Raw genomic sequence first — 23,377 nt, forward strand, 5'->3', positions numbered from 1 at the left:
GTGGCTAGTAATGTTTATTCTACTTTACATGAATTCACTATTAATCCGTGCAGCTAGTAATGTTTATTCTACTTTACATGAATTCACTATTAATCCGTGCGGCTAGTAATGTTTATTCTACTTTACATGAATTCACTATTAATCCGTGCAGCTAGTAATGTTTATTCTACTTTACATGAATTCACTGTATTAATCTGTGCGGCTAGTAATGTTTATTCTACTTTACATGAATTCACTGTATTAATCCGTGCAGCTAGTAATATTTATTCTACTTTACATGAATTCACTATTAATCCGTGCAGCTAGTAATGTTTATTCTACTTTACAAGAATTCACTATTAATCCGTGCAGCTAGTAATATTTATTCTACTTTACATGAATTCACTGTATTAATCCGTGTGGCTAGTAATGTTTATTCTACTTTACATGAATTCAATATTAATCCATGCAGCTAGTAATGTTTATTCTACTTTACATGAATTCACTATTAATCCATGCAGCTAGTAATGTTTATTCTACTTTACATGAATTCACTATTAATCCGTGCGGCTAGTAATATTTATTCTACTTTACATGAATTCACTATTAATCCGTGCAGCTAGTAATATTTATTCTACTTTACATGAATTCACTATTAATCCGTGCAGCTAGTAATATTTATTCTACTTTACATGAATTCACTATTAATCCGTGCAGCTAGTAATGTTTATTCTACTTTACATGAATTCACTGTATTAATCCGTGCAGCTAGTAATATTTATTCTACTTTAGATGAATTCACTATTAATCCGTGCAGCTAGTAATGTTTATTCTACTTTACATGAATTCACTGTATTAATCCTTGCAGCTAGTAATGTTTACTCTACTTTACATGAATTCACTGTATTAATCCGTGCAGCTATTAATGTTTATTCTACTTTACATGAATTCACTATTAATCCATGCAGTTAGTAATATTTATTCTACTTTACATGAATTCACTATTAATCCATGCAGCTAGTAATGTTTATTCTACTTTACATGAATTCACTATTAATCCGTGCAGCTAGTAATGTTTACTCTACTTTACATGAATTCACTGTATTAATCCGTGCAGCTAGTAATGTTTATTCTACTTTACATGAATTCACTATTAATTCGTGCAGCTATTAATGTTTATTCTACTTTACATGAATTCACTGTATTAATCCGTGCAGCTAGTAATGTTTATTCTACTTTACATGAATTCACTATTAATCCGTGCAGCTAGTAATGTTTATTCTACTTTACATGAATTCACTGTATTAATCCGTGCAGCTAGTAATGTTTATTCTACTTTACATGAATTCACTGTATTAATCCGTGCAGCTAGTAATGTTTACTCTACTTTACATGAATTCACTGTATTAATCCGTGCAGCTAGTAATGTTTATTCTACTTTACATTAATTCACTATTAATTCGTGCAGCTATTAATGTTTATTCTACTTTACATGAATTCACTGTATTAATCCGTGCAGCTAGTAATGTTTATTCTACTTTACATGAATTCACTATTAATCCATGCAGTTAGTAATATTTATTCTACTTTACATGAATTCACTATTAATCCATGCAGCTAGTAATGTTTATTCTACTTTACATGAATTCACTGTATTAATCCGTGCAGCTATTAATGTTTATTCTACTTTACATGAATTCACTGTATTAATCCGTGCAGCTAGTAATGTTTATTCTACTTTACATGAATTCACTATTAATCCGTGCAGCTTGTAATATTTATTCTACTTTACATGAATTCACTATTAATCCGTGCAGCTAGTAATATTTATTCTACTTTACATGAATTCACTATTAATCCGTGCGGCTAGTAATGTTTATTCTACTTTACATGAATTCACTATTAATCCGTGCAGCTAGTAATGTTTATTCTACTTTACATGAATTCACTGTATTAATCCGTGCGGCTAGTAATGTTTATTCTACTTTACATGAATTCACTATTTATCCATGCAGCTAGTAATGTTTATTCTACTTTACATGAATTCACTATTAATCCATGCAGCTAGTAATGTTTATTCTACTTGACATGAATTCACTATTAATCCATGCAGCTAGTAATGTTTATTCTACTTTACATGAATTCACTATTAATCAATGCAGCTAGTAATGTTTATTCTACTTTACATGAATTCACTGTATTAATCCATGCAGTTAGTAATGTTTATTCTACTTTACATGAATTCACTATTAATCCGTGCAGCTAGTAATGTTTATTCTACTTTACATGAATTCACTATTAATCCATGCAGCTAGTAATGTTTATTCTACTTTACATGAATTCACTATTAATCCGTGCAGCTAGTAATGTTTATTCTACTTTACATGAATTCACTATTAATCCATGCAGCTAGTAATGTTTATTCTACTTTACATGAATTCACTATTAATCCGTGCAGCTAGTAATGTTTATTCTACTTTACATTAATTCACTATTAATCAATGCAGCTAGTAATGTTTATTATACTTTACATGAATTCACTATTAATCCGTGCAGCTAGTAATGTTTATTCTACTTTACATTAATTCACTATTAATCAATGCAGCTAGTAATGTTTATTCTACTTTACATGAATTCACTGTATTAATCCATGCAGTTAGTAATGTTTATTCTACTTTACATGAATTCACTGTATTAATCTGTGCAGCTAGTAATATTTATTCTACTTTACATGAATTCACTATTAATCCGTGCAGCTAGTAATATTTATTCTACTTTACATGAATTCACTATTAATCCGTGCAGCTAGTAATATTTATTCTACTTTACATGAATTCACTATTAATCCGTGCAGCTAGTAATGTTTATTCTACTTTACATGAATTCACTGTATTAATCCGTGCAGCTAGTAATGTTTATTCTACTTTACATGAATTCACTGTATTAATCCTTGCAGCTAGTAATGTTTACTCTACTTTACATGAATTCACTGTATTAATCCTTGCAGCTAGTAATGTTTACTCTACTTTACATGAATTCACTGTATTAATCCGTGCAGCTAGTAATGTTTATTCTACTTTACATGAATTCACTATTAATCCATGCAGTTAGTAATATTTATTCTACTTTACATGAATTCACTATTAATCCATGCAGTTAGTAATATTTATTCTACTTTACATGAATTCACTGTATTAATCCATGCAGCTAGTAATGTTTATTCTACTTTACATGAATTCACTGTATTAATCTGTGCAGCTAGTAATATTTATTCTACTTTACATGAATTCACTATTAATCCGTGCAGCTAGTAATGTTTATTCTACTTTACATGAATTCACTATTAATCCGTGCAGCTAGTAATGTTTATTCTACTTTAGATGAATTCACTATTAATCCGTGCAGCTAGTAATGTTTATTCTACTTTACATGAATTCACTATTATTCCGTGCAGCTAGTAATGTTTACTCTACTTTACATGAATTCACTGTATTAATCCGTGCAGCTAGTAATGTTTACTCTACTTTACATGAATTCACTGTATTAATCCGTGCAGCTAGTAATGTTTATTCTACTTTACATTAATTCACTATTAATTTGTGCAGCTATTAATGTTTATTCTACTTTACATGAATTCACTGTATTAATCCGTGCAGCTAGTAATGTTTATTCTACTTTACATGAATTCACTATTAATCCATGCAGCTAGTAATGTTTATTCTACTTTACATGAATTCACTGTATTAATTCGTGCAGCTATTAATGTTTATTCTACTTTACATGAATTCACTGTATTAATCCGTGCAGCTAGTAATGTTTATTCTACTTTACATGAATTCACTATTAATCCATGCAGCTAGTAATGTTTACTCTACTTTACATGAATTCACTGTATTAATCCGTGCAGCTAGTAATGTTTATTCTACTTTACATTAATTCACTATTAATTCGTGCAGCTATTAATGTTTATTCTACTTTACATGAATTCACTGTATTAATCCGTGCAGCTAGTAATGTTTATTCTACTTTACATGAATTCACTATTAATCCATGCAGCTAGTAATGTTTATTCTACTTTACATGAATTCACTGTATTAATTCGTGCAGCTATTAATGTTTATTCTACTTTACATGAATTCACTGTATTAGTCCGTGCAGCTAGTAATGTTTATTCTACTTTACATGAATTCACTATTAATCCGTGCAGCTAGTAATATTTATTCTACTTTACATGAATTCACTATTAATCCATGCAGCTAGTAATGTTTATTCTACTTTACATAAATTCACTATTAATCCATGTGGCTAGTAATATTTATTCTACTTTACATGAATTCACTATTAATCCATGCAGCTAGTAATGTTTATTCTACTTTACATGAATTCACTATTAATCCGTGCAGCTAGTAATATTTATTCTACTTTACATGAATTCACTATTAATCCGTGCAGCTAGTAATGTTTATTCTACTTTACATGAATTCACTATTAATCCGTGCAGCTTGTAATATTTATTCTACTTTACATGAATTCACTATTAATCCGTGCAGCTAGTAATATTTATTCTACTTTACATGAATTCACTATTAATCCGTGCGGCTAGTAATGTTTATTCTACTTTACATGAATTCACTATTAATCCGTGCAGCTAGTAATGTTTATTCTACTTTACATGAATTCACTATTAATCCGTGCAGCTAGTAATATTTATTCTACTTTACATGAATTTACTATTAATCCGTTCTACTTTACATGAATTCACTATTAATCCATGCAGCTTGTAATGTTTATTCTACTTTACATGAATTCACTATTAATCCGTGCAGCTTGTAATATTTATTCTACTTTACATGAATTCACTATTAATCCGTGCAGCTAGTAATATTTATTCTACTTTACATTAATTTACTATTAATCCGTTCTACTTTACATGAATTCAATATTAATCCATGCAGCTTGTAATGTTTATTCTACTTTACATGAATTCACTATTAATCCGTGCAGCTAGTAATGTTTATTCTACTTTACATGAATTCACTATTAATCCGTGCGGCTAGTAATGTTTATTCTACTTTACATGAATTCACTATTAATCCGTGCAGCTAGTAATATTTATTCTACTTTACATGAATTTACTATTAATCCGTTCTACTTTACATGAATTCACTATTAATCCGTGCAGCTAGTAATGTTTATTCTACTTTACACGAATTTACTATTAATCCATGCAGCTAGTAATGTTTATTCTACTTTACATGAATTCACTATTAATCCGTGCGGCTAGTAATGTTTATTCTACTTTACATGAATTCACTATTAATCCGTGCAGCTAGTAATGTTTATTCTACTTTACATGAATTCACTATTAATCCGTGCAGCTAGTAATATTTATTCTACTTTACATGAATTCACTATTAATCCGTGCAGCTAGTAATGTTTATTCTACTTTACATGAATTCACTATTAATCCATGCAGCTAGTAATGTTTATTCTACTTTACATGAATTCACTATTAATCCATGCAGCTAGTAATGTTTATTCTACTTTACATGAATTCACTATTAATCCGTGCAGCTAGTAATGTTTATTCTACTTTACATGAATTCACTATTAATCCGTGCGGCTAGTAATGTTTATTCTACTTTACATGAATTCACATGTGATTTTCCCTCCAAAGTAATCCGCGTGATTAATGCACACTTTATTAATCCATATGCATATTGACCTCTCGATATTAATTCCGATGTTTATTGCCTACATATAAATGAAAATATTTATCTACCTCTGTATTTTTCCAAGTTTTGCAACATAACCCATCCCCCTTGGCCTCACCTCCCTTTTTCACAAATTGTCTTCCTGATTTGTCTCAGTATCAGTGTATGTACACAGCTCAACCAATGAGAGATTAGAAGGAGCTGAGCTGCTGACTGTCACTAGTATTTCAAAGCTTTGCTCAAGGTAAAGATAATAAAAGGACCGTGATTGGCTGTGGGGCGGAATCATGCCAGCGTCAGAGCTCCTCCTGATCTCTCATTGGCTGAACAGTGTATGTGCTCTGTGTATTCCCAATCAGGAAGATGTTTGGTGAAAGAAGGGGGCATGGCTAAAAGGGTGGGGTTATACTTCACAAATTGACAAAGATTTGAATGTGTGTAAATTTGAGGTCATAACGTTTTATATGCTCTTAACTTGGTACCTGGAATGTCCACATAATCCATCTGTATATTGTCCTAGGTCAGGGGTAGGCAACCTACGGCACTAGTGCCATGCACGGCACTCAAGGTGTCTTTGCACGGCACTCAAGGCTGCTAGAGCCAAACAGGCTCTGGCCTATCAGGAGTCCCAGTAAAACTTCAGATATCTGCTAATCCGAAAAGGTGGTGAAGGACAATCCTCAATGTATGCATTGCAGCACGTAGAGGAAGTGATCTTAGATCACTTCCTCCCAGCACTTATGAATGAGAATCCACACAGTAGTAGAGCAGCACGCAGTTGCAGCTCCTGTCTTTGACATGTACCTGGCCGGCCTGGTCCCCACTGGAACCCAGGGAAGTCACCCATACTGCTAGATATACACAGAAATGCAGAATAACCCTTCCCACCATACAAATAATACGGACAGCCCACACACAAACATACACACAATCTGAACAAACGCAACACCACTAACAATCCACATACATGTACACAACCCCACATGCAGCCTCTCACATGCAATACCCCAAACAGCCCCCACACACTACCAAACACACAATGTGACATATCCATCCACACACAATTCCACAAGCAGCCCCCATACACAGCTTACATTCATATGTATCATACACAATACCATAAACTACTCATGAACATATACAATATAACAGCTCATATACGCAGGGCCGTCTTTAACGCGGGGCAAATGGGGCAGCTGCACCATGAGCCCCGCTGGCCTCAACTATTTCTCACCCCCCGGCCGGTAATCCGCACACTAAGGAGGCCCACCGGCTGGCCCATGCACAAAGGGCCACCCGGTGGGCTTCTGTCAGCAGGGGTCTGGTCGCGTGTTGAGGCGCTTTAACAGCGCGAGTGGACCCCTTGATTTTCGGCAGCAGGCTGGGAGGAAGGGACGGCCGTGCATCACTTCCTCCCACAAAGAGAGGAGCGCGCGGGAAAGAAGAGTAGGCAGAGTGGAGGGGGGCTGGCCAAGAGAGCCAGACCCCCAACTCCCAACACCTTCAGCCACCAGCAGGAAAGGTAGGAAACTGGAGGGTGGGTTTTAAAGTGTACATTTTGTGTGTGTTAGAATGCTTGTGTGTGTGTGTGTCAGTATATCTATCTGTGGGTGTGTCAGTATTTGTATGTCTGTGTGTCTGTGTCTGTCAGTGTGTGTGTCAGTATATCAGTGTGTGTATGTGTCAGTATATCGGTGTGTGTGTGTCAGTATATTGGGGTGTGTGTGTGTCAGTATGTCGGTGTGTGTGTGTGTCAGTATATCGGTGTGTGTGTGTCAGTATATCTTTGTGTGTGTGTGTCAGTGTCACGTTTAAACATTTGTTATGAAGGAACACAACTGCAGATTTCTTATAGTTCGAATATTTATTAGAAAGTAATTGGTATTGACTTTAATTCCAATTTACAGGTACTGTAGCATTAAGTAATAAAAGATAACTGAAGTCCACAATTATATGCACTGTAGCTTTAAGGAGTAAACGATAACTGAAGTTCACAATTATATGCACTGTAGCTTTAAGGAGTAAACGATAACTGAAGTCCACAATTATAAGCACTGTAGCTTTAAGGAGTAAATGATAACTGAAGTCCACAATTATATGCGCTGTAGCTTTAAGGGGTAAACGGTAACTGAAGCAGCAAGAGTCCTTTAGTAGTATTAATTAATTAGATGATAAGAAGTTACAATAGCTGTTCCATAGACTTTAACTGAAGAAAGATAGATGCAGCTAACTGAGACAAGTATGAGTTGAAGTTAGCTGTAACGGTTGGCTTTAACGAAGGACTTTGGAGACAGGAAATAACAGCTTTAGATGCAACGCTTATCAGAGAAGTTTTACTTAGCTTCCGGCACATAGAACACTGGTTCCCGAGATTTCCTCAGAGGCGGATTATCCTGCATGGATAGAGTTCAGCTTTAGCCGTGGATGAGGAAGGTGAAGGGAACATGAAGTCTTCCAGTCCGGTCCGGTAACAGCAGGCTTTCACAACGATGTTGCAGCCGGTTCGTGAGTACGGAACGTAGTTCATTAATCCATCGTCGATCAGCTGGTGCGGTCAGATTAAATAGGGAGACCGGGTCATGAAGAGGTGTGGCTAAGCTCCGTGGAACCAGGAAGTAAGGGGATAACATAATTAAGGCATGACAGTCAGCATGTCTGTGTGTGTGTGTGTCAGCATGTCTGTGTGTGTCAGTATTGGGGTGGAGGACGTGATTGCACGCCTGGGGAGGAGGGAGGAGGGAGGGGGGACAGGGTCCAGGGGGCCCCAAGCAAATGCTTTGCCCAGGGTCCAGTCAATATTAAAGACGACCCTGCATATACGCACATATACAATTATACAAAGCAATTACAGTAAAAATAACACAAGCAGAAAACGGCAGCATACACACCTCAATTTAAAAAAAACAATAGGACCGCACGCTACGGGACATCACAATCCTATATCGGCACGGTGCTGCTAAAAGGTTGCCTGCCCCTGTCCTAGGTATTCGTATTTGTGTTTATTAATCCACGTGTACATTATTAAGGCTAATAATAGGTCTATCTCCCTATATATTAATGTTGTTATGGTGGCTGGCGTAGGCTGGTGCCATCCCACATCCGTTGAGCACTTTCAGCCATTGAATCATTCACTACCTTGCCTTGCTAACCAGATTCCCCTAAAGGAAAAATCTGGAAGCAGGATTTGTGGTCATGTACATCGGGCAGATTCCAAGTAAGTTGTCAAACTTTACTATAATGGACAAGCTGTAGTGGTGATGGTGCTTAAAGTGTATCTGTCTATCTCCACATATGTGTGTCTGTCTCCTGATATAATGTTTGTATCTATCTTCCAGTTTATTAAAGGGACACTATAGGCACATAGAAGTTGTCTGGGTGCATAGTCCCAGGTCCCTTAACCCGGCAAAGCTAATTACTGCAGTTTGGTCGCCTAACTGACGCTAGTCGTCCTCACACTTTGCATGACGACATCCAGCGTCACCAGAATACCCATAGGAAAGCATTGTATAATGCTTTACTATGGGTGAATCCTAATGCGAGCATCGCCATTGCTGCGCATGCGAATTAGGTCTCCCACGCATGCAAATTAGGTCTTTCCCATAGTAAAGCATTGTATCCGCTTTCCTGTCTTGGATTTGAAGACACTGGATGTCCTCATGCACAGCGCAAGGACGTCTGGCGTTGTTGCACAGATTTAAACTCTAAAACAGCAGGAAACACCTCTAGTGACTGTCTATCAAACAGCCACTAGAGGCAGTCTTAAACCTGCAACATGTTTTACACTGCATGGCTAAGAGGACAGGGACAGTTCACGTAGACCTTCAAATGTGTCCCATTAATGTGTGACTTTCTATCTCCCCATATATTAATGTGTGCGTCTATCTCCCATATATTATTGTGTGCGTCTATCTCCCCATATATTAATGTGTGCGTCTATCTCCCCATATATTAATGTGTGCGTCTATCTCCCATATATTATTGTGTGCGTCTATCTCCCATATATTAATGTGTGCGTCTATCTCCCATATATTATTGTGTGCGTCTATCTCCCCATATATTAATGTGTACGTCTATCTCCCCATATATTAATGTGTGCGTCTATCTCCCCATATATGAATGTGTGCGTCTATCTCCCATATATTATTGTGTGCGTCTATCTCCCCATATATTAATGTGTGCGTCTATCTCCCCATATATTATTGTGTGCGTCTATCTCCCATATATTAATGTGTGCGTCTATCTCCCATATATTATTGTGTGCGTCTATCTCCCCATATATTAATGTGTGCGTCTATCTCCCCATATATTAATGTGTGCGTCTATCTCCCCATATATTAATGTGTGCGTCTATCTCCCCATATATTAATGTGTGCGTCTATCTCCCCATATATTAATGTGTGCGTCTATCTCCCCATATATTAATGTGTGCGTCTATCTCCCCATATATTAATGTGTGCGTCTATCTCCCCATATATTAATGTGTGCGTCTATCTCCCCATATATTAATGTGTGTGTCGATCTCCCCATATATGAATGTGTGCGTCGATCTCCCCATATATGAATGTGTGCGTCTATCTCCCCATATATTAATGTGTGCGTCTATCTCCCCATATATTAATGTGTGCGTCTATCTCCCCATATATTAATGTGTGCGTCTATCTCCCCATATATTAATGTGTGCGTCTGTCTCCCCATATATTAATGTGTGCGTCTGTCTTGAAACATATTAATAATATGCATCTGGCTCCCCATGTATCAGTGCGTCCAACTGTCTCAATATTTTAATGTGTGCGTCTGTCTCCTGATATATTAATAATGTGCATATGGTTACCCATGTGTTAATGCATTCACCTATTTTCCAAAATATTAACGTGTGCCTCTCTCTGCAGATATGTTAATGTGTGCAACTGTCTAACGATATATTAATTCTGTTTATATCGTCTGTTATGATCAGGTAATTTATTTCTGGATGTAATAATACCTGTGTTTATCTCCTTATATATTCACATTTGTGTCTATCTCCTAATATATTACGGCTTGTATTAATTGGCCTCTATCTGTTGTGCCATTTAAATCTGTGTGTTTAACACAGTAACCCGTAACCTGCGTATGTTAATCCCTTGTGTACAGCCCTATGGGCACCAGTAACGGTGGGCATTATTGCTGAATTCTGCTGACGCCATGTGTAAAGTGACACCGTATAAGTTGTAACATTGTGCCGATTTTGGCACCCAACACTGGGAGCCAAGCGGTTTCTTGTTACTTGATTTGGATTTATGTTGGTAGTTTAGTAACCCTGACTCTGTTGCCACCTGGGCGAATTCTCTGCAATATCGCTACATGTTTTCACCCCTTAATCACTGATACAAAATAACCGCATCCTGCAATCCTACTCAAATAATGACAAATATTAATAATCAAAATAAAAGCTCTGTTTCTTTCATCCTAAATAACCACACCATAACCTTTTATTATTATTATTATTATTATTATTATTTATAAAAGGGCAGCTTAATCAGCCGCTCTGTGCAATGGTTGAATGGAACATACATTTGTATTATTCTCCTTATTTTGGCATGTCTTTCCCTAGTAGTAAGCATTGTGCATGCTGCCCTCTCTGGCACACACAGGGTTACTCCCAGCATGCGGAGTAACAGAGTGCATTGCTGTGATCTCCCTGATGGGGAAATGAAATGTTAAAGCACTTTCCTTGTACTGTCACTAAACCCTGCCCTCTCTATTTATCACTCCCTGTGACATGCTCTTAGCAAATGGGAGTACACAGGACTGATCTCTCACTCCCGGGTCACTCTGCCTCTGCTTAACACTTGTTGCAAAAAAAAAAAAAAAAAAACATTTGAAAAAGAAAAAAAAAAAAGGGAGAGAGAAGAGAAAAAGAGATAAGACTTATAGATCTTCAGCTTCAGGCAGAGGGAAAATACACAAGCCTAAATAGAGGAGATAAAGAGCCCTGATGTGGCTGTGAGAGGGGAGCTTTGACCTCCATGAAGGAATAAAAGGGCCCAGTGATTTGTTGCTGTTTGGGTGAATAATTTAATAGGAGCTTTGCTGTTTTCTTTCGAGCAGGAGAGGGAGGAAGGCAGCATGGTTGATAATACCAGCCTGGCCAGCAAATCTGCTTTGGTAAGTGCATTCCCTGCACCCTTCCTGTCCCCTCCCCATCACTTACCAGCCTGCGGACCCCTGGGTGACCCCTGGGGTGACCCTGCCAGAGCCACAGCGATATTAGTGCCCCCTCAGCACTCTGCCACTTTATACGCATGGATATATTATATAACAGTGTGTGCATCACTATCTGTCTGTCTGTGTGTTATCTGATACGTGTATCATGGTATAGTTTGTGTGTAATGTGTCAGTGTGTGTGAAGTTATAGGAAATATAATGTTTTAATCTGTGCAGTTACACGTGTGTTAAGTTATATTATTAATAATAATAATAATAATAATAATAACAAAGTATTTAACCAGGAAAGGTACATTCAGATTACTCTGGTTTTCAAGTACGTCCTGGGGATGTTACCTTAGCCCAACATCCAGGGGTTGTTACTATATTATATGCAATGTTTCCTTGTATGTATCTATGTGTGTGTGTTATGTTATACTTCATGTAATGTTTAATTCTATGCATCTATGTTTGTGTTTAGTTATAGTGTATGTAATATTTCCCTATATGTATGTACGTGTGTTATAGTGTATGTAATATTTCCCTATATGTGTGTACGTGTGTTATATTGTATGTAATATTTCTCTATATGTATGTACGTGTGTTATAGTGTATGTAATATTTCCCTATATGTGTGTACGTGTGTTATATTGTATGTAATATTTCTCTATATGTATGTACGTGTGTTATAGTGTATGTAATATTTATCTATATGTATGTACGTGTGTTATATTGTATGTAATATTTCACTATATGTATGTACGTGTGTTGTTATATTGTATGTAATATTTCCCTATATGTATGTACGTGTGTTGTTATATTGTATGTAATATTTCACTATATGTATGTACGTGTGTTATATTGTATGTAATATTTCCCTATATGTATGTACGTGTGTTGTTATATTGTATGTAATATTTCACTATATGTATGTACGTGTGTTGTTATATTGTATGTAATATTTCACTATATGTATGTACGTGTGTTATATTGTATGTAATATTTCCCTATATGTATGTACGTGTGTTGTTATATTGTATGTAATATTTCACTATATGTATGTACGTGTGTTATATTGTATGTAATATTTCCCTATATGTATGTACGTGTGTTGTTATATTGTATGTAATATTTCACTATATGTATGTACGTGTGTTGTTATATTGTATGTAATATTTCACTATATGTATGTACGTGTGTTATATTGTATGTAATATTTCCCTATGTGTGTACGTGTGTTGTTGTAGTGTATATAATATTTCACTATATGTATGTACGTGTGTTATATTGTATGTAATATTTCCCTATGTGTGTACGTGTGTTGTTATAGTGTATATAATATTTCCCTATATGTATGTGCGTGTGTTATAGTGTATGTAATATTTCCCTATATGTATGTACGTGTGTTATATTGTATGTAATATTTCCCTATGTGTGTACGTGTGTTGTTGTAGTGTATATAATATTTCCCTATATGTATGTACGTGTGTTATATTGTATGTAATATTTCCCTATGTGTGTACGTGTGTTGTTGTAGTGTATATAATATTTCCCTATATGTATGTACGTGTGTTATAGTGTATGTAATATTTATCTATATGTATGTACGTGTGTTATATTGTATGTAATATTTCCCTATATGTATGTACGTGTGTTATATTGTATGTAATATTTCCCTATATGTATGTACGTGTGTTATATTGTATGTAATATTTCCCTATATGTGTGTACGTGTGTTGTTATAGTGTATGTAATATTTCCCTATATGTGTGTTATATTGTATGTAATATTTCCCTATATGTATGTACGTGTGTTATATTGTATGTACTATTTCCCTATATGTATGTGCGTGTGTTATAGTGTATGTAATATTTCCCTATATGTATGTACGTGTGTTATATTGTATGTAATATTTCCCTATATGTATGTAAGTGTGTTGTTATATTGTATGTAATATTATGTGTTAGTTTGCATGTACTAGTTCACTGCATGTATCTATAAGAGTTATGTTATATGTAACATTTCACTGTTTATATCTGTGTGTGATACTTTATATTCTATGTAATATCCTTGTATGTGTGTTATGTCATATTACATGTAGTTTTTCACTGTATGTATCTATATGTGTCTTTATTTTTATTTAATATTTCATTGTATGTGTGTGTTAAATGTTATATTGTGTGTAATGTTTATCTGTAAATATCTGTGTGTGTAATTTTATTCCAGTTATCTCTGTATATCAGTGCTAGCATGCTGTGTTTCAATGTATAGTTCAGTTTGTACAAGTTCTGCAATGTTGCATGTTATATTGTATGTATCTAAAGGTGTGCTATGTTGTATGTAATATTTCACTGTATGAATCTGTAGGTGTGCTATGTTGTAGGTGTCTGTAGGTGTGTTATGTTTGTATGTGATATATCACTGTATGTGTCTGTAGGTGTGTTATGTTGTATGTGATATTTCACTGTATGTGTCTGTAGGTGTGTTATGTTGTAGGTGTCTGTAGGTGTGTTATGTTGTATGTGATATTTCACTGTATGTGTCTGTAGGTGTGTTATGTTGTATGTGATATATCACTGTATGTGTCTGTAGGTGTGCTATGTATGTGATATTTCACTGTATGTGTCTGTAGGTGTGTTATGTTGTATGTGATATATCACTGTATGTGTCTGTAGGTGTGCTATGTATGTGATATTTCACTGTATGTGTCTGTAGGTGTGATGTGTTGCATTATACATATCTCTGTCTGTATGTTATGTAATATATCCCTGTAGTAATTTTATATTGTATATTTATAAAGTGCTCTGAAATCTGCTGGTGCGTTGTAAATAAATTAAAGTGCTCTCCGTTATTTATGAATAGCGCACTTTCCTGGTAAGGAATGTCTGTAAAGAGTTAAACTATAGTTGAGTATAGAGGTAGATTTATTTGTAGTATTCTTTTTTCTTATCTCTTTAACCTTTGAACGTTCCCAGGATATATCATTATAATGGAGTGTTTTTGATAAGTGAGAGTTTATTTCGCTCTTTTATTTAGTTCTATTTCTTTAACTGATCCCGCATGGTTGGTATATACATCACATGATTTCTAAATACCCATCCAGATCCTCACCGTCATCTTACGGCTCTGAAAGAATCTGCATTGTGGGTGAACGTCTCGTGCTTTTGTTAACATATATGCAAAGAATTCAGAAGCTATTTAACTTCTATGTTGAATATGCATTAACTATTTCATTTCCACCACAGCTGGCAACTTCCCTTTTTTTTAACACTTTCTGTATCAGAGGACCAGCAGTCACGGCAAAGCAACATCCCGCCAACATTTGTGCCAAAAAAAAAAAAACACTTAAAAACTGTGTGTATCCTGCTCTTAGCAACCAGCAACCTCTGCAGGGTTTGGAAAATCAGCTCAATGAGATTTAACCCCCTCAGCGCCAGAATGACAGCAGCCTCCTTAACTAGTCTATACTGTGTTCTAAATGTTAACCATTAGTGTACTGCCCCTCAGAGGGTTAAATGCATTAGGTGAATACTATAAGTATGGGATGCACTTAGCTAGGCCATCCTCAATGCAGCACATTTATTAACTTCTGTAAAATAGATTTATATTTAATGTGACATTTCTGAGTGTACGTATGGTAAAAGGGGATTATGTAGTCTCCAAACACTTTGAATTCAGTGCCAGATTATAAGCCCATAGACAGAGTTCTATGTTCCATGGTATGATTAATTATATATCATACAGTCTGTAACACGACTTACCTGTGCGTAATCGATAGTCTGCTTAAGGACGCTATATAGAGAGTGTAAAATAAATATAGCCTAATGTCAGAAAGCTGGGGTATGGCACATAGGAACATGTTTTTAGTCCTGTCTTGCAGATTGTGAGATCGTGTTAGATGAATGTGAAAGGGGACGGTGTTCCTATACATACTTCAAACTGTCGGATCCTGTAAATGTTCATAGTTTTATGGCTATTTATATAGCGCTGAGCGATTCCACAGCACGGGAATGTATTGCTGTGATTTAATAGATTCTTGTCAGTTATTTTGTGTAAACCCATAGACATCAGAATAATGGGCAAGTAAAAACTTAAAACTCTTAATGTTTCCGAAACATCACCCAAGTGAGTTTAAACTCTTTCGCCCTGCGTATCGATAGTCACAGCTCCTCCTAATGATTGGGTTTGGTTTGACGAACAGAGAGACCTCTTTCTCTCTGCTGTCTCTGTGACTGGCTTTAGGTAGGACCGTTTTGTCACTTGCGGGGTTTGGCGATTCCTTGACCCCCCTCCGTACTTGGCTTTTTACTGTATGTGGCTGCCTGCGTTTCACTTCAGACACGGTATTATCACGATGATTTGACAGTTACGGGAATAATTACCGAGCTCATCAAATCGCCAGCTGGTGCAATCCTCTGCATTTTATTGCTTTGTTTTGCATTTTGTAAATCGGACAATAGCTCCTGCTTTCCTTTTAAAAGGAAGCGATTTATGTCACATTGATGTAAAATGTCACAGTTTGCTGGCATTAATTTGAAGAAACAAGTCATACATGTGTTTTTTTTCTGTTGATAGAGCAGTGTAATTCCGTGGGCTTGGGGCTCTTTCTCCCCTGACGCAAACAATTGGTTTAGTTTTTAGTTTGTATGTTTGTTCGAGACTGTAAACCTTTAATACGGATTACAAATTAGCAGTCCCTTCCATGATTAAATAAAGGAACACAAGGGCAAAGGTGACTTTATTTAACAATATTTACTTTTCTATTTAGAGATAACCAAAGAAGGGAATATAGACCGGTTGGTTATAGGCATTGCATGTATAGTATGCATGTTATCGTTTGTTTATATAGCGCCAATAGTATAATGGGGAAGAGGGGTGTTCTGTATTTAGACCAGCTTTTTAGAAATAATTTATTTGGGGAGGGAGATTGAAGAAAGTGTAAAGAATATATATGGGGGGAAAATTGTAAGATTAAATATAAATTTAAATAACTACATTTAATAGATATAGAAGGATAACTTTTTTTATTATTTTTTATAAACTTGCCTGATTGAGATCATTCTAGTTTTAGTTAAAACAACAGATTGGGAAGTTTGTTTGAGGCATCCTGTCTCTCTAATCTGAATGTCACACTTACTGATTATTATAAAGGCTGCACTTGGATGGGCCAGAAAGGAGTAACCACTAGAAATAGGGGGAAATACATTTATATTTTGATGATTTTTTTGTTGTTGTTGGTTTTTATATATATTTTAACTATTCCTTTCTGTTTGGCTAGTGATATATTAACCCTTTGGCTGCTAGCAAAGCTAATTTGCTGCATGTGGATCACCCTTTGGCAGTAAAAGAGTTAATGTGATCTGATTTCCTTCATTTTCTGAACAGCATATTGTGCTGGCAGTGAGATAGTTAAATAGCGTTCCTCTTCCACTGTAATAAATAAAGTCTTTCATAAAACAGTTTTACGTTGCTGTAAGTACGTTAGTAAGCAGAATTTGGACAGAGTGTTTAAGGCACAGAGATGCTACATGTATTCATTTATTTCACAACATGCTTACTGTTAAAGCAACACACATTAACGACAACCAGTTCCCCTAAAACAAGAGACGGAAAGTGTAGCGTGAGCTGATCGCTGCCCAGTGACTGAGAGTTTTGCACTGTCCTTCCATCCCATATAATAATAATTATCCGTCTGTCGCCCATTTCCCTGTAAAACGGTCATCACTAGAGTCACTCGGTTTCCGCTATTTAACTCCAGACAATCTGATAAGGCAATCACATTTGATATAGACAATATTTCATTTGCGCACGTTTCTAAAATAAGACCGGATCTGAATCAGTGTCGGCTATTAATCACAAACACAGTCTGAGTACACCCATACCCTGAATCGAGGGGGCAATAAAACCAACTGCCTTCGAGTCGAGTGAAAGGACCCATGTTTTGCGATCAGCAAGCTATTGTCCCAAGTGTTTTCTGAAACGCCGGGTGTACAAAGCTTACAAAGTTGCTTTGTTTTAAAGAAACATGTGGTCACTTTGTGTGTCCTACTACTTCCATAAAGCGTTGCTGGCAGAGTGTTGAGAATTTTAGGTTCGAGTCAAGAAGTGTTTGTCATGTTTTGTGTGTAAGAGATGTGTCTTGCGTATATCACACCAAGTTTTGCTTTTTATTAAATGATCTCTTAGGTCAGAACATATCAGGTAAATGGCATTCTACTGAAACCTGCAGGTTGAGTCCGAAAAAAAATACAATCTGCCCTTCAAATGTCCCAAAAACATGTCACATTATAAATGTATAGGATTAACCTAGATCTAATAGGTTTATAATTGTAGAGTAGCCAGTACATGGCGTAATACTACACACCTTGTAACGATTGGGGCAAACTTAAAAAAACAAAGCATTTCACAGGCCTGCAGAAGCTCCAATGCTATGCCACAAATTCTTTGTTCTGTGTTTTAACAAAGTGTGACTGAGCTAAATTCTCAGTTTATTTAAATCTGAAACAAGTTGTTATAATTTATCGCAAGACAGGTTAAACCAAGGTTGTGTGGGGTGCCTGACATCGGCAATGGCTGTCTCGCTCTATGATATTGAGACTATATTAACAATATTTATTATATTAATTTATCTGTTTAGTTAGATTACAATTATTCCACGCTGAACATAAAGCAGAAAATAGTTTGTTTTTTACTTTCATTTCTTTAAAATACTTTATTTTGACTAAACACGAGTACAATTTAAGATCACTTCTTGCACTTTTGAACTGTTATGTACGGTATATAATATTCTGACACTTTATAAACAACATGAATAACAAGGTAAACCTGTATATGTTATTGATTTATTTATTCTGCACTCGGGTTCATTCCCACAATTTTGTTTGTTTTTTCTTGAGATCTAAAACTGACTGGAATGGCCAGTGATGAAACCATTACCTCTGCTTTGAGTATAATTAGAAAATATTGTTTTTATTCATGCGCTATACGTCATAGTTTGATATTACGGTGATCCTAGATTGTTTAATATTTTAGTTGTGAATTTACATTTTTTTATCCGCACCCTTCAGCATCATTGTTTGCATTGATCTTGTTAAAAGCACATTTTTAAGTAATCAAGAATTTATTTAGTTTCTGTAAAACAAATACACTATTAATTTTGGGGGGATTAATCTGGAGATAGATTTTAGAAACTGTTTGCCCCTGTGCTCCGGCCTTTATTTAGGGAGCAGACCCAAACTCTCAATGTTTCCCCTCGGATTCTCTAAGCTTTTTATTTAAAGCGCTTTCTGCCTTTACTTCTCGCAGAGACATATTTAGCGACAAACTGGAAGTGGCTCATTATAAAGGTGAACACGCCATGGCTCCCTGCTCCTTAATATAAGTAAATCTGCTGCGGTTTATTTGAAATGACTGATTCCTTCTATATTAGGTTTCCAGTTTCCCCTTATTACAACTGATATTTAATAAGGGAAAAGAGCAGCATTACTGCGTGACTTCATTAGATTTGTTGATTAAATTGAATAGAAAATTAGACCCTTCCTTTATCTCCATCAATAGAACTACTGTATCTATAGGGACACATCCTGATTCCCGGTCAATAAACTCCTTCTTATTGTGATAAGAAGATCCGACAGGCAAGCTGCTCCATGTTTGGTTTTAGACTTTTACTTTTTATTAGTTTTAAGAAGCAGATATTGTTTAGAACATTTAAAGCCTTTGATATGTTTGTTTATAAATTAGTAAAATAACCAAATAAATTTTAGAAAGTCACGTTAAGATATATTTCACCCATATACATTTAGTAAGAGAACCCTGCAGTGTTCAATAAATATTAGTTTGTTTCCCTTAATTGTCTGTCTCTGCTGTGAATCACTATTTCTGTCCTATGCCTGTGAAAGCGTATCATTTAATACTCGCATGCATAGCCTGTCAGCCATGAGTCACACTTTCTGTATGATACGTAATTAGAGACATTTGCCAGCAGTATATATACGGTAAATGGCTGCTGCACTATGTGAGCGCTTTAATAATCCTCCCTGCTCTTGGTATAGAGAGAGAGAGAATCCCCCACTCTTGGTATAGAGAGAGAGAGAATCCCCCGCTCTTGGTATAGAGAGAGAGAGAATCCCCCGCTCTTGGTATAGAGAGAGAGAGAGAATCCCCCGCTCTTGGTATAGAGAGAGAGAGAATCCCCCGCTCTTGGTATAGAGAGAGAGAATCCCCCGCTCTTGGTATAGAGAGAGAGAGAATCCCCCGCTCTTGGTATAGAGAGAGAGAGAATCCCCCGCTCTTGGTATAGAGAGAGAGAGAATCCCCCGCTCTTGGTATAGAGAGAGAGAGAATCCCCCGCTCTTGGTATAGAGAGAGAGAGAGAGAATCCCCCGCTCTTGGTATAGAGAGAGAGAGAATCCCCCGCTCTTGGTATAGAGAGAGAGAGAGAGAATCCCCCGCTCTTGGTATAGAGAGAGAGAGAATCCCCCGCCCTTGGTATAGAGAGAGAGAGAATCCCCCGCTCTTGGTATAGAGAGAGAGAGAATCCCCCGCTCTTGGTATAAAGAGAGAGAGAATCCCCCGCTCTTGGTATAGAGAGAGAGAGAATCCCCCGCTCTTGGTATAGAGAGAGAGAGAGAATCCCCCGCTCTTGGTATAGAGAGAGAGAGAATCCCCCGCTCTTGGTATAGAGAGAGAGAGAATCCCCCGCCCTTGGTATAGAGAGAGAGAGAACCCCCCGCTCTTGGTATAGAGAGAGAGAGAATCCCCCGCTCTTGGTATAGAGAGAGAGAGAATCCCCCGCTCTTGGTATAGAGAGAGAGAGAGAATCCCCCGCCCTTGGTATAGAGAGAGAGAATCCCCCGCTCTTGGTATATAGAGAGAGAGAGAATCCCCCGCTCTTGGTATAGAGAGAGAGAGAGAATCCCCCGCTCTTGGTATAGAGAGAGAGAATCCCCCGCTCTTGGTATAGAGAGAGAGAGAGAATCCCCCGCTCTTGGTATAGAGAGAGAGAGAGAGAATCCCCCGCTCTTGGTATAGAGAGAGAGAATCCCCCGCTCTTGGTATAGAGAGAGAGAATCCCCCGCTCTTGGTATATAGAGAGAGAGAGAATCCCCCACTCTTGGTATAGAGAGAGAGAATCCCCCGCTCTTGGTATAGAGAGAGAGAGAATCCCCCACTCTTGGTATAGAGAGAGAGAATCCCCCGCTCTTGGTATAGAGAGAGAGAGAATCCCCCACTCTTGGTATAGAGAGAGAGAATCCCCCGCTCTTGGTATAGAGAGAGAGAGAATCCCCCGCCCTTGGTATAGAGAGAGAGAGAATACCCCGCTCTTGGTATAGAGAGAGAGAATCCCCCGCTCTTGGTATAGAGAGAGAGAATCCCCCGCTCTTGGTATAGAGAGAGAGAGAGAATCCCCCACTCTTGGTATAGAGAGAGAGAATCCCCCGCTCTTGGTATAGAGAGAGAGAGAATCCCCCACTCTTGGTATAGAGAGAGAGAATCCCCCGCTCTTGGTATAGAGAGAGAGAGAATCCCCCACTCTTGGTATAGAGAGAGAGAATCCCCCGCTCTTGGTATAGAGAGGAAATCCCCCGCTCTTGGTATAGAGAGAGAGAGAATCCCCCGCTCTTGGTATAGAGAGAGAGAGAATCCCCCACTCTTGGTATAGAGAGGGAATCCCCCGCTCTTGGTATAGAGAGAGAGAGAATCCCCCGCTCTTGGTATAGAGAGAGAGATAATCCCCCACTCTTGGTATAGAGAGGGAATCCCCCGCTCTTGGTATAGAGAGAGAATCCCCCGCTCTTGGTATAGAGAGAGAGAGAATCCCCCACTCTTGGTATAGAGAGAGAGAATCCCCCGCTCTTGGTATAGAGAGGGAATCCCCCGCTCTTGGTATTGAGAGAGAGGGAATCCCCCGCTCTTGGTATAGAGAGAGAGAGAATCCCCCGCTCTTGGTATAGAGAGAGAGAGAATCCCCCGCTCTTGGTATAGAGAGAGAGAGAATCCCCCACTCTTGGTATAGAGAGAGAGAATCCCCCGCTCTTGGTATAGAGAGGGAATCCCCCGCTCTTGGTATAGAGAGAGAGAGAATCCCCCGCTCTTGGTATAGAGAGAGAGAGAATCCCCCGCTCTTGGTATAGAGAGAGAGAGAGAATCCCCCGCTCTTGGTATAGAGAGAATCCCCCGCTCTTGGTATAGAGAGAGAGAGAATCCCCCGCTCTTGGTATAGAGAGAGAATCCCCCGCTCTGGGTATAGAGAGAGAGAATCCCCCGCTCTTGGTATAGAGAGAGAGAGAGAATCCCCCGCTCTTGGTATAGAGAGAGAGAGAGAATCACCCGCTCTTGGTATATAGAGAGAGAGAATCCCCTGCTCTTGGTATATAGAGAGAGAGAATCCCCCGCTCTTGGTATAGAGAGAGAGAGAGAGAATCCCCCGCTCTTGGTATATAGAGAGAGAGAATCCCCCGCTCTTGGTATAGAGAGAGAGAGAATCCCCTGCTCTTGGTATAGAGAGAGAGAGAGAGAGAATCCCCTGCTCTTGGTATAGAGAGAGAGAGAGAATCCCCCGCTCTTGGTATATAGAGAGAGAGAATCCCCTGCTCTTGGTATATAGAGAGAGAGAATCCCCCGCTCTTGGTATATAGAGAGAGAGAATCCCCCGCTCTTGGTATATAGAGAGAGAGAATCCCCCGCTCTTGGTATATAGAGAGAGAGAATCCCCCGCTCTTGGTATATAGAGAGAGAGAATCCCCTGCTCTTGGTATGTAGAGAGAGAGAATCCCCCGCTCTTGGTATATAGAGAGAGAGAATCCCCTGCTCTTGGTATATAGAGAGAGAGAATCCCCCGCTCTTGGTATAGAGAGAGAGAGAGAGAATCCCCCGCTCTTGGTATATAGAGAGAGAGAATCCCCCACTCTTGGTATAAAGAGAGAGAGAATCCCCCACTCTTGGTATAAAGAGAGAGAGAATCCCCCGCTCTTGGTATAGAGAGAGAGAGAATCCCCTGCTCTTGGTATATAGAGAGAGAGAATCCCCCGCTCTTGGTATAGAGAGAGAGAGAGAGAGAATCCCCTGCTCTTGGTATAGAGAGAGAGAGAGAATCCCCCGCTCTTGGTATATAGAGAGAGAGAATCCCCTGCTCTTGGTATATAGAGAGAGAGAATCCCCCGCTCTTGGTATATAGAGAGAGAGAATCCCCCGCTCTTGGTATAGAGAGAGAGAGAATCCCCTGCTCTTGGTATATAGAGAGAGAGAATCCCCCGCTCTTGGTATAGAGAGAGAGAGAGAATCCCCTGCTCTTGGTATAGAGAGAGAGAGAGAATCCCCCGCTCTTGGTATATAGAGAGAGAGAATCCCCTGCTCTTGGTATATATAGAGAGAGAATCCCCCGCTCTTGGTATATAGAGAGAGAGAATCCCCTGCTCTTGGTATATAGAGAGAGAGAATCCCCCGCTCTTGGTATATAGAGAGAGAGAATTCCCTGCTCTTGGTATAGAGAGAGAGAGAGA

At 37.8% G+C, this 23,377-nt stretch overlaps 1 protein-coding gene across 2 annotated transcripts in view; it reads left to right on the forward strand.

The window, feature by feature from the left end:
* The first annotated feature begins 11,486 nt into the window (after positions 1-11,486).
* Positions 11,487-23,377, forward strand: part of ARID3C (AT-rich interaction domain 3C) — a 252,396-nt gene continuing 240,505 nt past the window's right edge. For both annotated transcript variants that reach the window (XM_063453558.1, XM_063453559.1), the window contains exon 1: positions 11,487-11,837. In XM_063453558.1, coding sequence (XP_063309628.1) covers positions 11,799-11,837 — 39 coding nt within the window. In that variant the 5' untranslated portion in view covers positions 11,487-11,798. The remainder of the gene's footprint in view (positions 11,838-23,377) is intronic.

This window comes from Pelobates fuscus, chromosome 5, assembly GCF_036172605.1.
Source record: "Pelobates fuscus isolate aPelFus1 chromosome 5, aPelFus1.pri, whole genome shotgun sequence".
In the NCBI taxonomy this organism is placed as follows: Eukaryota; Metazoa; Chordata; class Amphibia; order Anura; family Pelobatidae; genus Pelobates; species Pelobates fuscus.